General features: G+C 38.2%; 1 protein-coding gene across 1 annotated transcript in view; it reads left to right on the forward strand.

Annotated features, from left to right (window-relative positions):
• Positions 1-17,417, forward strand: part of LOC111153657 (chromosome unknown C9orf135 homolog) — a 77,246-nt gene that overhangs the window by 43,567 nt on the left and 16,262 nt on the right. Inside the window, exon 5 of the mRNA XM_022512808.1 lies at positions 15,623-15,680. Within this exon, the coding sequence (XP_022368516.1) occupies positions 15,623-15,680 (58 nt within the window). The remainder of the gene's footprint in view (positions 1-15,622; positions 15,681-17,417) is intronic.

The raw sequence follows: 17,417 nt of genomic DNA on the forward strand, positions 1-17,417 counted from the left end.
CAATGGGCCACCTTTGTAGTCGTCAAAGCAGAGGCAACCGATGGTCTCAGGAATAATACTGATGAAGTCCCAGTTAAAAGATACCATGATTTATCTAAAGAGTAAAAGTATCATGAAGAATGACAGGACATAGACAACCTACCTATATCAGAGGAAGCAGACCCAATGGAACAGGAATTTAAAGCTTTATTTTTTGGGAATATAAAGGAAACAAAAATAGGGACAACAATAAAAATCAAGTTGATGTTCACTTTTCAACAGCAATACTGGATTGCAAGAATATAACATTGAAGCGTTGAAGGAAAAGAATTTTAAGCCTAGAACTATGGGAATGGGTGGGTCAAGTAAAGATACCTTCAGGCACACAAGGACTGGTTTCAGACTTACTGTCTTGCTATGCATAATTATAGAACTGGGCAAAATGTAGTAGGCAGCTGTTGTCAGGCATTGGGTAGCAACTGTGTGGCTCTGTGCTCCTTGAGATGAGAGGGGAGCATCCCACTCTCCCCAGACTTACTCTCTGAGGATGCTTCTTTCGGGTGTGGCACCGGGAGGTGAGCCCAAATGTAGAGCAGTGTTCTTTTCGAGCTGGGAAGCAGGAATAGGAATTTAGAGCTTCTGATGGGACTAAAATTTGTAGGACAGCATATTGGAGGGAAGAAAGTTGTGTGTAGAGGTGGGAACAGGAATCTGCATGGAGTTCCTCTTGGGTTCTTGGTCGAGCATGAGGCCCTGTATGCACTATGGAAAGAATAGCTACCCCTGGTTTTAAAAGATCATGTAGAACTATCTGCAGTGTATTCTGAAATTTTACATGATGCTGCCTCCTGCGTGGTACTATTGTGTAGCAGGTTCCAGGGCTGTGTCACCTGCCTTCACATCCTGGCATTGCTGCTTACCAGCTGTGTGATCTTGGGCAAATTGCCTAACCATTTTGTACCTCAGTTTCATCATTTGTAAAATGATACTTATAAAGGCATCCGTGTTCTGGGGTTGCTGTGGTGATTAAACAAGTTAATATACATAAGATAATTAAAACAGCAATTGATGTGTACATGATAAGTGCTGTGCACGATGGCTGGGCCAGATACACGGCAGTGTAGAAACTCCTATCTATCAGTTCAGGGAAGTGTACTTAATTGACTTCATTGATGATTTGTACCTTCCATTTTCTGTGTTCTTTCCTTTTGGAAATCCTTTATTTGGATGTTGAATTGCTTGGTCTGGTCCTGTAATTTTCTTTTATCTTTTATCTTTGCCTTTAGTATCTAGTCTGTTTCTTCAACCCTACTTTTGAGTTCTTTTGTTTTGTTTGTTTGTTTTTTAATTCTTCTGTTTTTATAGGATCCATTTTTAAATTTCATGACTGTAGTAACTTATCTATCTAGGGATGTTAGTGATTGTTTTTCTTAAATTTTTTTCTCTATGTATACTCTCTATTTCTGTCAAAATGCTTTTTTGTTTCTGTTTGTTTTTTGAGTGTATGATATCTATCTTCCTTGCTAGAGGCTTTCTTGAGATATCTGATATCTTGAGATATCTGATAATCAATCCTTGCTTTCGGGCTCATGATTAAGAGCCTGAGAGTGAAGCTTACTGACTTGGAGCTTTACTGGAGGTATCTAGGTGGGTCTCTTTGGGCTTTGTTGTTGTTGCTGTTGTTGTTATTGTTGTTTTCCCCCAGACGCTCTGGTGTCAGCAGTCTTTCCTCTTGGGCTGGTCAGATTCCCCAGAGGAAGCACCCTTACTTGACCACCTGACAGGTGAAGGACTGGTGCCTATGTTCTTGGAGTAAACAGGGTATTTTGCTGGGACATCAGTATTAATCTTTCATTATATATGGTCACTGAACCATGTTGTTGATCAATGACTTTCTCTTTTACCCTTTCTAGTGAATACATTTCTAGCTTCCTACTGGAAGAAAGGAGGGGCAGTTACCCAGAAGCAGGGAATGGCAGAGGGGCCTGGAGCTCTGACTGCTTCTCCAGTCCTCCCTTGTTACTTTAGAATTTACTCAGCTTTCTGCTAAGTCAGAGACCACTTGTTCATCTCTCAAGCTTCCAAAATTTGTTTCTCTTGTCCCTTTTTCTGTTCTCCTTATTCTTGTAGGTTTATTTTTTTAAAGCCTCTTTAATATGCTTTCAGTGGAGCTTTTTGAAGAAGCGAAATGCAATGTGTACCTTTAATCTTAACTGCGAAGTTGTCAAGTCTCATCTGAAATGTCACCTCCTCCAGAGGACCTTCCCTTGCTACTGTCACTCCCAGCCCTCATGACTTGGTAGGTCCCTTGTGGGTGTCCATGACTCTTGTTTGCCTCTTTCATCCTAACACTATTCATCTTGGTTGCGTTCCTTGCTTGCATTCCTGTTTGTCTTTCTTGCTAAACTCAATGCTTTAAAGGGAAAACTGTCACAGCTCTATCCCCAGTGCCTATAGCCACTGCATAGTCGGTAATCATTTCTTGAATGAATGGATTATTTCTGATGTGGAACAGAAAATTCTTTTTTTTTTAAGTATTTTATTTATTTATTTATTTATTTATTTGCAAGAGAGAGAATAAGCAGAGGGAGAGAGGCAGAGAGAGAGAGAAGCAGGCTCCAGGATAATCAGGGAGCCTGATGCGGGACTGGATCCCAGGATTCTGGGATCAAAACCTGAGCCGAAGCAGACGCTTAACCAACTGAGCCACCAGGTGCCCTGGAACAGAAAATTCTAATGGAAGAGAGGTATTACTGTTTCCTAGCTTATTTGATTTAGGGTTTTAAGACCTGTAGAGCCAAAAGTTGTTCTGAGTTCTATTCTAGTGAATTCATTAGAAGACATAATCTTTTAGAAAATCAGTCCTTATTAAGTTTGAATTGCTGAATTACTTGTTTGTCTTATTTGATTGAGTATTAGCAAGGAGGTAAATACTTGAGCACCTTTTCCTTCACTAATTCCATATGTAATTTCTTCTTTCAGTTAATGTGCACTAGTTACAGTGTGTTCCATACCATAGAATGCTGTGATGTTTTAGAATCTTCTCTCTTTAATATTAAATATTCTTTTGCTTCTTGCCAACTGTACAGCTGTGGAAGTTAAATGTCAACTTTAAAAGGCAATGAATAAGAATGAGTTTGCTCAATGGACCAAAATAATGTGCTTCAACTTATAAAAAGAAAGGCTGTAATCATAATGTAAATTTAAACTTCTAGTTACGTCTTAACAAAAAAAATCAGAATATAGGAATAGCTTTGTTATTAAGGAGACATTAGTCAGATGCATTTATCTTAAATTTTAGATAACATCCATTATATTATGATGGGATTTGACAATCTGTTTCTTTTCTCACAACTCAACTGATAGCCAGCCCACTGTATTTTGGGCCAGTGTGAAGAAGACACATACCTTTCCTCCTTAAACTGGCAGCAAATGTCTCTGGAACATACTGAAAATCAGAACTAGAATGTTTGGACAACACTTAATCACTCCCAACCTTAATTAGAGAAAAGGGCTTTGTGGATAATTCCTTCCACTCATGTCACAGACTGAGATAATTTTTTTTTTTCTTTTAGAGAGCGAAAGAGAAAGAGTGCAAGTTGTGGGGGAGGGCAAGGAAGAGAGAGAATCCAAAATAGGCTCCATGTCCAGTGTGACCCTGAGATCATGATCTGAGCCAAAATCAGGAGGCAGACGCTTAACAGACTGAGGGACCCAGGCTCCCTGACTGAGATAAATTCTTAAAAATTGTGATATAAGGAGCAGTGAGGTTAAGACTAAAGTTGATATCAATGACTCAACTTTAAAAATGAGATTTATATACATTGAGGCTAGATTGAGCTTCTCAAGAACTAGAATTATTGTTTCTCTTGAGAGTTGGTTATATTTCTTTCAGTGAGTTTCCAAAGAATTAACAATGACTAGCGGTGGAAGGGGTGAGAGGGAGGCCCAAAGACCTCAGCCATCAACAGTGTTCTTCTGGTCTCAGATGGGGACGGTTGCATGTGTAGGGCATCTCTGACATATATCCCTTTTACTACGTGGATAGAGTCATTAGAGGCACAGAAACATAATGAGAGACACATTTAAGACACATAGGAAATATGGGTAAGAACGTGAATCTAATTAGTAAATTAAGAGGCTTTCTTTGCCTTCCTATCTTGTTCTCAAGAATTCTGAAGCAACTTTCACTTAATTTGGAAGCTCTTTATGGAAAGCAAATTCACTGATTATCAGAAGGCCCTTGGATACATGATTATCTCATACAAAATCATTTTATGATTGCCCATAGGAGCAGACAGTTATAGCTGATTCATTCTAAGAAGTCAGGTTTCCATGTATAATATTTATACTGCCTCTGTGACCATTAACCAACCAACTAACCAGAAACCAAAACAACAGAACAAACAAACGATACAAACAACAACAAAGGCTATATCAGGCAGATCCAATTTTGTAAATGAGATTTAGTATAAACATAATTTTAAGACCTGATTTCTCAGAAGCCCTTATTTAAATATTGCATATGTAACCATGCATGGTTCTGGGATAATGGCTCACAGGAAAAGCCAGTTTTTCTTTACAGGGAAGAACCAACTCTGGCATAGAATATAAGCTGGGTGAGAAGCATGCCCATGGGGTCCTGTGTCAGTTTGAGGGCAGCCAAGAAGTCCTGACTACCAACCGGAGGGTGAAGTATGAAAATTAGGCCTCTTACTAGGACAGCCGTAACTACGGTCTTGTCACTTTGACCAAATATCATTGTCTCCCAGTGGTAGTGATTAGTGTATATTGTCAAAATTTTATAATAAATGTTTCTTGTTTCCAGAAGTCATCCAAACGCTTATGTGATTCACATGACTGGAGGAGAAAGAAATTAATAGTGTTTTCAACCACAGGGTAACTATTTGGGCTTAGTGTGGTTTTTCAGAAAAGGCATGGTATGAGAAAATAGGAGACATGGGTTCTACTTCCGGACCTGCCCTGAACTGCTATGTGACCTTGTGCTGGCTTATAAGCCTCTCTGGGTTCCATTTGTTTCCATCTGCAAAATGAGGGGATTAAGCAAATGATCTGTAAAGTCCTTGTCTGCTCTAAAATGTTATGGTTCTAAGGAGAAAGGCATCTGTAGTCACATAAATGGACAAGTTAAATGAGGCCAAAAAGTGTTCAGGCAGTTAAGTTTTCATTGTTGGCATAGAGCACTTACCCATATGTGTGTGGAGTGATTACTTCACAGTAGCCATAGCGAGCTCAGGCCGCAGCTTAAACTCTTTCAATTTATTTCTCTCACTGGGGCACTTAACATCTGTAAAACCTTTGGCACTCTAAAGAGGAAAGGGACTGAATATGAATAGTATGAGTGTCCCCCCCCCACACACTTTTTTTTTGTTTTTTCCTTTTCTCAAAGTGCAGTGCAAGGCATTCACTTCCTTTTCTACTCAGGCACTTCTGTGGTGGCCTATCTCTTGGTAAGTTACCACCCAGATGTTGAACATTTTCCCAGAGGGACAAAAAGTTAAAAAAAAAATGCCCTATGATGATGGTGATGAGGATAACAACAAGGAAAATGTGAAGTGGAGAATGATTTGGTGGATTGATGGCTGACTCAGACCATCCCTGTAAGTGTTTGTAGAATCTAACTTCATTAGAATAGCCATTCAAGTTACAAACTGACATTCAGGATTATTTGCATAGTCATGTGTGCTCAGTGAGGCCCTCAAGGTAAAATTATGAAGATCGCCTTATTCAATTTACTTGTTTGGTCTCTAGCCTCCAGAAGTAGTCATCAAGAATTCCTTCCATCTCTGCACATGCGTGCCACAGCTCCCATCAAGAGGCAGAGGTAATTTGCCTGTCTTAGGAATCTGGGCTGGCTCTGTGACTTGCTTTGGTCAATAGAATATGGCAGAAGTGATGCTCTGGGACATCTGAGTGCAGACCTTATGAGACTAGTAGTTCCTGCCTTCTGATTCTTGGACTCTAGCCAATAGGCTGTGAGAAGCTCAAGACACATGGAAGAGAGCCATGGCATCATGTCTGACAGCTCCAACGGAGCTTGCAGATGACAGATAAAACCGCCTGTCAGCCATGAGGAAGAGCTACCTTGGATATTCCAGTCTAGTCAAGTGCCTGGATAACTGTAGCTCTAATAGACATCACATGGAGTAAAAAACCACCCAGCTGAGCCTATCATCCCACAGAATAGTCAGAGATAATAAAGTAGTTGTTCTTTTAAGCCAGTAACTTTTACACCACAGCAATAGGTAACTGAAGCAACCTTTATGTCTCGAACTACTGTAATTATATGGCTGCTTATGGCAGAATTTTTGTCATTGCTAATCCACTGGGGATGGAAGCAGTTCAAACTTTCGGGACTGGCGAGTTAATAAAACAAGTGAGTGGCCGAGATTTTCAAAATGTCAATATTATGGAATTTCTATTTGATCCGGACATTACCTTTTATTCCATGTACATTAATGGTAAGCCTGTATTACTAATATTACTCTTTATCATGTTGGAAGGTAATGTGGTTGTCATAATGTCATAATTAAAGTCTTCAGTGAGTCTCAGTAGATAGTAATATACTATGCATCTTTGAGCTAGAAAAGTGGTTTCACAGGAACAAGAACCTTCCAGCATTACAGAAATCTTTGCTGCCATCTGTATTTAACTTGATTCTGTATTTGGCACTTACACAGTTAAATTGTTACCTTAACATATAAGACTTATATTGTTCATCCAAATGGCTTGCAAAATTTATTAGGGCTGAGGAAATTATATTTGTCTCCCATATCTGAATTCATTCTTTCGACATGATAATTGCCTGCTATGAATTAGGATCAATAAAGTGTTTAGAATGTAGAGATAAAAGACACCCCATTCCTGAAGTAGCTCATCGTCTAATACATGAGACAGAAAAATGACCAGTTAATACTCAAGTATCTGTAAGGAATACACTTAGCTAAAAGTAACAGAAAACTTAACTAATAGCAACTTGAATAATCAAGGAATTTGGTCAGCTGGCATGAGATATAAGGGGGTTAAGACTGATGCAACACCTACATGATGTCATTAAGGATGTAGGGTCTTTTTGTCTCCTTTCTTTGTAAATTTTGCTAGTAACTTCATCTTCATAGTGTCAAGATGGTTTCTATGCCTCCCCAAATTTATATGTTCTAGAAAGGAAGAAGTGAGAAAATGAAGTAGTAGAGAAAGACAAGAGAGAAGGGAGGTTGAATGGAACTCATGATGGGCATGCCTGGTTCACAGAATAGGAGTTTTCAGGATAGCAGCTAACATTGGAGAGAGATGTTTGGGACAAAGCAGGTAGGGCCTGAAAGCTATGTTAAGGAGTTTGGATGTTATCATGAAGGCAAGAGTGAATGGTTTTCATGTATGGGATAGAAACAATCAGATTTGTGTTTAGAAAGCAGAAGGCAGTTATCAGAGGACTGGAATTGCCGTCAGAAGGATGGCTGTTGAACTAATCAAGGTCAGACTTAATAAGGTCCTGACCTTTAGTGGTGGTGGTGTGGAGGAAAAGAAGGCTTCATAGTTTAGATATATTAAGAGAGAAGAATAGACATCTACTCCAGGTTGATTCCCAGGCTTCCGGTTTAGGCATCTGGGATTGCTGGGGCCATTCACTGAGGCAGTGAAGGAAAGAGCAAGAGCAAATCCCAGGGAGCAGGTGGGAAGCTGAGACTGGAGCCTGAGCAAGGTCACTGACCCCATCCGATGGCTCATGTAAGTGTCCTAACTAGTTCCTCTGTCTCCAGTCTTGTCCCTTTCAATCCATTCACCATCCTGCAGCTTGAATATTTCAATTAAAATGCAAAGAGAACAGTGTTCTTCCACTCTTTAATTAGTATCATTGCAGTATTGTTTTTTCTTCTTGTGTTAATGAGCACCTAGTATGTGTCTGGCCCAGGTTTTGCCGCCTTATTTAATTCTCCTTCTTTGAGATAGACACTGCAGCTATCTCCATTAAAAAGGGCTCAGAGAGGTAAAGTAACTTCCTAAAATTTCCTTCTGTAGTAAGCATCAGGACTGAGTTTTAAACTCATGTCTGGTCTGTCTGACTGCAGAGCTTGTGTCCTTAATCACTATAGTACATTGTCTTTCGTGCTTAGATGTGTAGAGCGCTCCATTTCCTTCAAAGTACTTTCACATGCATTTTCTATGATCTACTATTTGTTCTCTCCTAGTAGTGGTCGAGGTCCTATGAGTATAGCCTATCCTTGTATAGGCAAGGATATCAAAGCACAGAGATAATCATGGAATCCTATTTCTCATTAATTAATCTCTCCATCTAGTCTGTAAGTAAGTATGGAAGAGATACTGAAGGGGTAATTAAGATGTAAAGTGTTTAAATGACTTGCTCAAGGCCCCATGACTACAGGTGGTAAAAGCAGGGACTAGAATATCTGGGTTTCCCGGTGTGTTCTTCATGGGAGGGGAGAACTGCTTCCAAACTGCTGGGGAATTTAGCAAGGGCTTGGCTTGGATCGGGGGTAAAAGCGGATTCAAATTGTCCTCTATTTCACCTGTTCTCTCCACTTTTTACCCACTGGCTTCCTTGAGGCTGATTTCTAGGGTGGAGCTAGAGGGTATAATGCCAAGTGAAATAAATCAGTCGGGGTAGGACAAATCTGATATGATTTCATTTCTATGTGGAATTTAAGAAACAAAACAAATGAACAACGAAGAACACAAGAGACAAACAAAAAACCAGACTCTTAAATACAGAGAAAAAACTAGTGGGGACCACAAGGGAGATATGAGGGGATGAGTGAACTTGATAAACGGGGTGAAGTGTACATTTATCGTGATGAGCCTGGACTCATGTATGGAATAGTTCAGTCATCATATTGTACATGTGAAACTAATCTAACACTGTATGTTAGTATCTTTTTAAATGAGGGAGTAAACAAAGGTGGAGAAAGATGAGAGACCCCCAGTAGAAAATCCTTCACAGGGGAGCCATGGTAGTTATCCCCAAGACTTAGGCTCCCCAACACTCCAGCTGTGTTGCAGCTTGGGAGAACAGTGCTCTGAGACTAGAGCAGAACAGAAGTCTCCAAGAGAAATGCTCTCAAGAAGTAAAAATAACTGAACATATTGAGATGAGAATTACACAGCTGGGGAAGTTTGAGGGTAAATTAGTGGTGCATTAAAAAAAAAAAAAAGTCCTGGCATGTAGTAGATGTGGAAGAATGATCAGATTTTCTGTGTAGCTTCGTTCCATGGGTAGAAGAAAGAGGAATCTCCGCTCAATACGAGATTTAAAAAGAATGACAATTTCTGTTAAGAATGAGACAGAGTTTCCCAGGGAGATTGTAAGCTCCCCTTCTCTTACCACACAGAGTCAAGTAGACTCCATAGCCATAGGGGCTCTACCCATCCTAAATGGTGGTGGGTGCTGCCTCTCCTGCTGCCAGCAAGGGGATTTATTCCAAGTTAATCCTCGCTTTTTTGAGTTTTTGAGTCACTTTCTCAGATTCAGACTCTTAGGTGGGACCAAAGCTGGGTAAGAAAATATCTGCCCCTCCTTCAGACAAAACAGAAAAGAAGCAGTTGACCCTTAAAGTTCTTCCAAGTTTAAGAAACCGTGATTCCATGGGTTTTGGTATATCATCTTGTCCCAGATTCACACATGGTACCACAGGGCTTAGTGCAGTTGTAGGCATTTTAACTAATACTGTGGCTTTGATAATAACTTCAATATCAGATTTCTTTTCCTTTTTCATCTTGCAGAACACCTTTAGTTACAACTGGTAAAGTTTGGAGAGGGCATGTGTGGCCAACTATAGGTGGTGCTGGGCAGAAGCCAGCTGTCCACCTTCCAAGAGTTCTTACAGCGTGGCATCAGACTGGTAAATTTACCAGCATCTGGTCTTCAGTTTTACATTTCCAGAAAGACCATTTTATCTGTGCTTCAGAATTTAGCTGACTCATGGAGATTGACTTATGTTCATTAAACTCACAAGAAAAGCCACTATTTTAATTAGTTAATTTATAATGAGAAACAAAATGTTCAAGTACACCAGTCATGGCAGCCTAACAGAAAGAATGAAAGAAAGAAGGAAAGAAAGAAAGGAAGAGGAAGACAAACTGGATTCAAAGTGTTGTACAGAGTGTTTGGAATCAGAGCAAGGTGAGTTAGTTATAAGACTACAATGATCGATGGCCTCAGACTCTGATTACCTGATTATAATAGGACTCTTTCACTTATAAGTAAAAAAATACACAATTAAAATTACCTTGAGCCAAAAGGAGAGTTTATTAAAAGAGTTTAAATTACCATATGGAACTCTGGGAAAGTCCTTGGAAGAACTGAGCTTCGGAGACTACTGGAATGGGGACCAGCATTCTCCCCCTGTTGGCTTCCTTTTCTCCCGCTGAGGCGAGGGACTTTATATCACAGGAGAGTGACTGACCCTTTCTCCATCATCTATAGTAAGAAATCCCATGTAGAGCCCTGGTGGAATCTGAACTGGGGGCTGATATTTGGACCTTTTAGCTCTGGGTAGTGACAGAGTGCTCAGCAGCGACCCATGGCACAGGCTTCCTTGGGGTGATTCCAGACAATGAACTGAAGTTATTGTTGGCTGTCATAAGTCAGACTGGAGCACTGACTTTGGTGTCCTGCAGCTCTGCTCCCAGAACCTCCAGGGAGGTCTCTTTATGAGCCAGGAAACCTCTTTCTTGTGCCTAGAACCCATGCCTCCCTTAGTTTTCTTTTCTTGCTTTCTTGAGTTTCTCTGAAGGCCATTTGCCTTCTAATGGACTTATTCTTTCATTATATTCTTTATTTGGCTATAGCCTTTAGCTGATATCTAAAAGGAAGATCTATGTTGATTTTCCATGGTTTTATTTTCAAAAGACCATCTTGTCTCAAATTGGATAAAATATATATCACTTAAAGATTTTTCCCTATTCTTCAGATTGAAAAGTGGGGATGGGGGAATGTTATCAAATGGTTTATAACTGACTAACAGTCATCATTCAGTATTGTAAAAGTTTCCATATTGATGAGTCACATTGCATTTTCAGAAAGATCACTGAATATTTTAACCTTCCACCTTTATTTACTTTGATTTCTTATAGTAAATCTGTATTTATTTATTTATATCTAAATTTTTTTATTGCTTTATATGTGTTTGATTAATTTCTCAGTGCCTGCCTTGTATCAGACTTTGTGCTTGGAGTTGATAATAAAGAATGGGAGAAGGGCCTGAGCTTGAGTGGAATGGGTTTCTGCTTGCTTTAGGTGCATCAAGAGTTGCTCAATTCCACCTTGCAAATTGGCCTGCCCAAAGTAACACTCTATTTGACTGATAATTATACTATTTGAGTCATAACTTTGGATGAGAATAGGGTAGAGAAACAAGTTCACTGTCATCTATTAACACTTAAACATTTTAAGATTATGGAATATTTTCATATAAAATACTCTTCGGACATCCATCTACTTATTACTGAGTTATACTATAAGTTAATAGTTTTGCCATATTTAAAAATTCTTTTTAGAGAAACAATTTATCATGAATTATAGAGTCATCCAACATATCCACCATATTGATGGACATTGGCTTCCAGTTTTTCACTGTTACAAATAAAGCTAGATTGAATATCCTTATATCTCTTACCTTGAGTATATATGCAAGGATTTCTTAATACTCAAAAATATAATTGCCACTTATTAAGATATATGCACCTTCAGTTTTGCAAGATATTGCCACTCATAGTGTGTGAATATACTCTTTCATATTCTTGTATACATTGTAGAGATTTTTAATTTTTACCAAATGGATTTAATACAGTGGCACTTTGTGGTTGTTTTACCATTTCACTATTGAATTTAAGACAGTTTTTTTTTTTTAAGATTTTTTTTTTTTTAATTTGCCAGAAAGAGAGAGAGAGAGAGTACACACAAGCATGCAGAGAGGCAGGCAGAGGCAGCGATAGAAGCAGGCTCCCCACCGAGCAAGGATCCCGATGTGGGACTCGATCCCAGGACCCCGATGTGGGACTCGATCCCAGGACCCCAGGATCATGACCTGAGCCAAAGGCAGCGGCTTAACCAACTGAGCCATCCAGGCATCCCAAAGACAGTTTTAAGACTGAATTTGTTTTCAAGTGTTTATTAGCCCTTTTATTTTCTTCCACTGTGAGCTATTTATAGCCTTAGGCCATTTTTCTATAGAATATTGTCTTTTATTGATTTCTAAGCATTTTTTATCTATTCTGGATACTAATATTATTTGACTTCATTTTAAAATAAATATCTTCTTGCCTGTGATTTCTCTTGGAACACTGTTTATGTTGTCTTTTGATTAATAGAAATTTTAAATGACAATTTAATCAAGAGTTATATATAAAATGCCAGATTATGAACCTTTTAGAAATTTACATACACACATGTATGTATATGGAACATATATTGAGTCTATAAATACATGAGTTATTTTATGTCCTTAAGCAAATTTTATAATTTTTGTCATAAATGTCTTTTAAGTGTTCTTTTAGATGTATTCATATAGGAACACTAGAGATTTTATTATAGTTATAAATAGGACATTTCCACTTTAATTATGCTTTCTAATTTCTTGTTGCTGGTATATGGGTATGCTATTTTTGTATATTGATCTTGTATCTAACAACCTTCATGATACTTGACTGTTATGATTTGTAGATTCTCTTGGATTGTTTTAATGTAGACTATCATCTGTGGAAGATGAAAATTCTGTTTTTTCCATCCCAATTATTACACTTTTTCTTTTTCTTGTTTTACTGCATTTTTTCAAATCTCCGATTCATAGAATAGAATCCAGTTCATTGAATAGAAAGACTGTAGGAGGACTTCTCTGACTGTTTGGGAATTTTTCTGGAGAAAGTTTCATCAGTTTAGTTTTGATTCTCATTTACTGTTTTCATCTTACAGTAATGTTGCACTCTCTGTTCATCTTGAGTATGTTGAATTTTCCTGGACTAGCAACAATCAGTTAATTCTAAGGAGGGGCAATAAGACATTTGGACCGTTTTCTCAATCTCTTAGTTCAAGAGTGCCCTCTATTGTTGGATCACTGCAGTGAACGTTGTCTCATTAAAGGCATCTTTTTTTAAAGTGCTGTGGTTTAAAGCGTGGACCCTTAATTTCTGAACATGAGTTCTTATTTTTCTTTACCTTCCCAGAGGCAGCACCTTCTTAAGACTGTCACTGTGGTCTTGAATACTTTCCGGGCCTCTTTCTTGGAAAGCCAATGTTCAGATCTGCTAGTCTCAGACTTGTTCTCAGTATTTCCCCAAGGGGAACGATCCTTCCTTTTTGGGACTGATGCCTTCTGTGTTCCATCCCCATGATGGACTTGCCACCCTCTCCTCTCTTCCATGTAATCCCTACCTGATTTTGCTTCAGAATAGGCTCTGGTTCTGGTGCTCCTGATTTTGGATTGTTCTCCCACCTACATGTAAACCGAAATTTGTAGTCTTATACTCTAGGGTGGGCAATTTTGTGATTTCACTTGCTTTTGCTGCTGCTCTATATGGTTTTGGAGGGTATATGTAAATATTTGGGTTTAAGGAACCAAAGGACCTAGGATTGTGATCTAGGATCACAATCTTGTCCTGACTGTAGACTTGTCATTTTATTTTTGTGATTCTGTCATTTGTTGACTTACATATTCAATGTGTTGTTAGCTCTATTGACTTAGGATATTCTTGGTGCTTTGATCAGTAGGTAATGGTCTTTATAACTAAAAACTTTTGACAGAAAGTGAATTACATGTTATTAATATAAGAACACTAACTTCGTGTTAATATTTTCTGGATGTATCTTTTTTTGTGTATCTTTTTATATGATTTTACCTTCAAACTTTCGTTGAAAATAATTTTATTCTAGGTTTAGGTATTCTAGGTATAGAAACATAGAGTTGTACTATGTAATACACATTCAGTTTAAGTCTGAGAAATGCTTTCACTGATGAGTTTAACCTTTACTTTCATTTTGATTGCAAAGATATTTATTTTTATTTTTATGATTTTAATTTGTCTTATGAACAGAAATGATTTTCTTTTCTTCCTTTAATTCTCCTTTCCTGCCTTTAAAAAAAAAAAGATTTTATTTATTTATTTGAGAGAGAGAGAGAGAGGGAGAGAGAGCACTAGTGGGATCAGGGGCAGAGGGAGAAATGGACTCCCTACTGAGCAGGGAGCCAGACATGGGGCTCCATCCCAGGACCTTGTGATCTTGACCTGAGTGGAAGACAGACGCTTAACTGACTGAGCCACTCAGGCACCTCCTTTCCTACTTTTTTATTAGATTGGTCTTTTTAAAAATGTATTTGCTAGTTTGAAACTTACACTTCTAATTTTTGTTCTTTTAGCTGCCAGTACTCAAACTTAAGTGTGCATGAGCATCACCTAGAAGGCTTGTTAAAACACAGACTGCTGGGCCCTACCCCTGGGTTTCTAATTCAGCAGATTGAGGCTGGATCCCAGTTGTATGTATTCCTAACAAGTTTCCAGATAATGCTAATGCTATTACTCTGGAAGCCACACCTCAAAAGCCTAACAGGAACTGGTGGTTACCACCAAATAAAATATTAGCACCTGTATCCAATAACCATTCTGAGTTCGACTTTCTTGTTATTTTGGAATTCTTTTGCTTGTTGAATTCTCTTTCCCACCAGCAGAGCCATGCATTAAAATGGTTAAATTTCCTTGTGCCCAACATTTTTAGGTGTGCAATTCTCAGAGGAGTTTCTTCGATATTGTAGTCTCATAATATTTCCAGAAACAGAAGTAAGGCTTTTTAAAATTTAATTTAAATTTTAAAATTTAATTATTTCTCTTAAAAAGATTTTTCTCCCACCCTGAGTTCCAAACAGAGAAACTTTCTCACCAGTTTCTCTGTACAGGTGGCTGGAGTTTCTTTGGTTTCTTTTATGTGAGGGTGCAGACTTTACAGGCTCCTGGCTATAAGTCGGAGGTTAGCTCTTTGCCTTCTGTGAACCCAAGGCCATGTCTCCAGCCCTTCATGTGCAGTTCAAACTCTAGCTTCTAGCCTTGGCACATCATCTTATGACTTCCTATTCTAGTGAGTATCCTCTTCATTTCTAGTACCTTTGAGTTTCCCTTTGGAGCTAAGCGGTGCTTACAGACTTGGGGGAGGGAGGATGTATTTATTCAGCATTTTTGTGTGTTTAATGGGGTGGAAGTTGGGGAGATACATAATCTCAGTCCACCTGGCGATCTTCTCTTCTCTTTTTTTGTTGTCATCTGTCAGGGAACATGGGGCCTAGGGCCAAAAATGTTCAAGGGACAGAAAGTAGATGGTAAAGGGAATCCCAAAAGTTTGGAATGCACCTGAGCTCAGGGACTTGGGACTGGTAGAGTATCATTAATAGAGGAGAGGAGTAAGTGGTGTTGAATGGGAAGTGATTGAAGGAAGGGCATCCTGTGATGGTAGGTAACGCTATAAACAAGGTCTGGGACGGTTGAAGGTTTTAAAATTTTTTGTTGGGGCCAATCTTCCTTAAAATGTTTTTATTTTGTGTGAAGTCTGTAACACTAAACACTTTGAATATCTTTCTTTTTGGAGTCGTTCTTTTCTCAGATATTGACTTGTCCCTCTTAGGTATGCCTTGACAACATACGCTGAGGAATATGCTGCACCATACGAGTATGAGCCACTCGTGAGTATGACATGGCTGGAAAGCCTCATTCTAGTACTTACTTATTTATGTGCTTACAGTGATTCTTCGCATTTAGTGTGAATAATCAGGCTTGGGAAGAAAGGACAAATTGCTGAGATTTATGATGTGTATTTATTTAGAGATATTTGCTACTTGTAGGAGTCAATGGAATGTTTTATGGTTATGATTTATTTTTGGAAGTTTATAGATTTCAGGAAGAAAATATTGCAGTGTCCAAAATGTATTAGTTTTCTTCTTCATCTTGTTTTATTGTCCTTTCCCCTGAATTCAATTTATCTGGAATAAAAACCTACCTTTCAATTCATTTGTATCGCATTGACACATAAAAGTAAGTGGTGTAATTTAGCTCTGGGAGATGCGTGTGTTGGTAGCATATGTCCAGTTTATAACTTCGTTTTACTTACACTTAAAAAATTAAACATCAGAAACAAAATAAGTCTCCTTCCTCTTAGTCTTGTTATGGAAGTCTTGGCTGGTACAATAGGTAAGAGATTTAACTATTGAAAAAGAGGAGGAAATAAAGTCATCTTTATTCTCAGAGAATATTATTATCTTCTTAGGAGAACTAAGATACTAAACTCAGAAGTAATTAGTAGTAGAAATAAGACCATTTAGTAAGGTGATTGAATACAAAATAAGTATATCAAAAATAGTATCTTTGCTTCATATCAGTACTGCCTAGGAAACTATAAAAAAAACCCCACAAATTACTGTAGCAACACAAATTTTAAATACTTCTGTGAAGAAAATTCTCAACCAAATAAAGATCAATAAAGAAGATGTGGTAGTTTGTCTCCAAGGATGGTGGACCTTCCACAAGCCTCTTCCCTACGACGAAGTGAGTAATGCCCCACCCTTGAATCTGAGCTGCCAGGAAACTGATTTGGGAAGACATGCAGCAGTGACACTATGCCAGATCTAGGCTGGACTGAAGAAGACTGCTTCTGAGTCTTGGAGCCCTGAGCCCCCATGTAAGAAATCAAGGCTACTCTCCTGGAAGGAGAGGCCATGAAGAGGAGCTCTGATGAGCTTGATTCATGAGTGAGGATGCCATCTTGGACGTCCAGCCTAGTTGAGCCTGAGGTGCAGCTCTACCTGCTCTCTGACTGCAACCCATGAAAGATTCCAAGAAGAAGATAATAATAAATTCTTGTTTGAAGCCATTAAGTTTATTTTAACAAATGTACACCCAAATATAACTGAGACAGAAGTCTTGACTATAAGGGAATAACAAGCATTTTAGGAAACTGGAAAACTAAATTAATTATGAATTAACTTCATACATTTAATTATATTAAAAATGGATTTTGCTTTCTATTAGAACTCTAAGACTATAAGAGTTATTTAAAAGGATAAACAGGTGAGAATAATTAAAAAGTTTTAAAAACCATGGTAAAACCAATTTAGGGAAGTATAGGATTCATGACACTACATTTTATGTTGTTTTCTTACTTAATTTTTTCTCATCAAAAAAGAGCATTCAAACTATAAAGAAAGCAAGTATGATAGCTCATGGATTAATGCCTAATAGGCAAAGAACATAATAGGTATGTATATATATAAATATAGGCAGGAAAACTGATAAGACACTACAGAAAGAGCAAAGGACAATATATAGACAATTTACAAAGCAGGAAATGCAAAACTAGCTAATAAATTTAGGGAAAATCCCAATTTACAAATAATAAAAAATGTGAATTAAAACAATAAAATTTT

Source organism: Enhydra lutris, unplaced genomic scaffold (genome assembly GCF_002288905.1).
Source record: "Enhydra lutris kenyoni isolate GAN:26980312 unplaced genomic scaffold, ASM228890v2 scaffoldscaffold33, whole genome shotgun sequence".
NCBI lineage: Eukaryota > Metazoa > Chordata > Mammalia > Carnivora > Mustelidae > Enhydra > Enhydra lutris.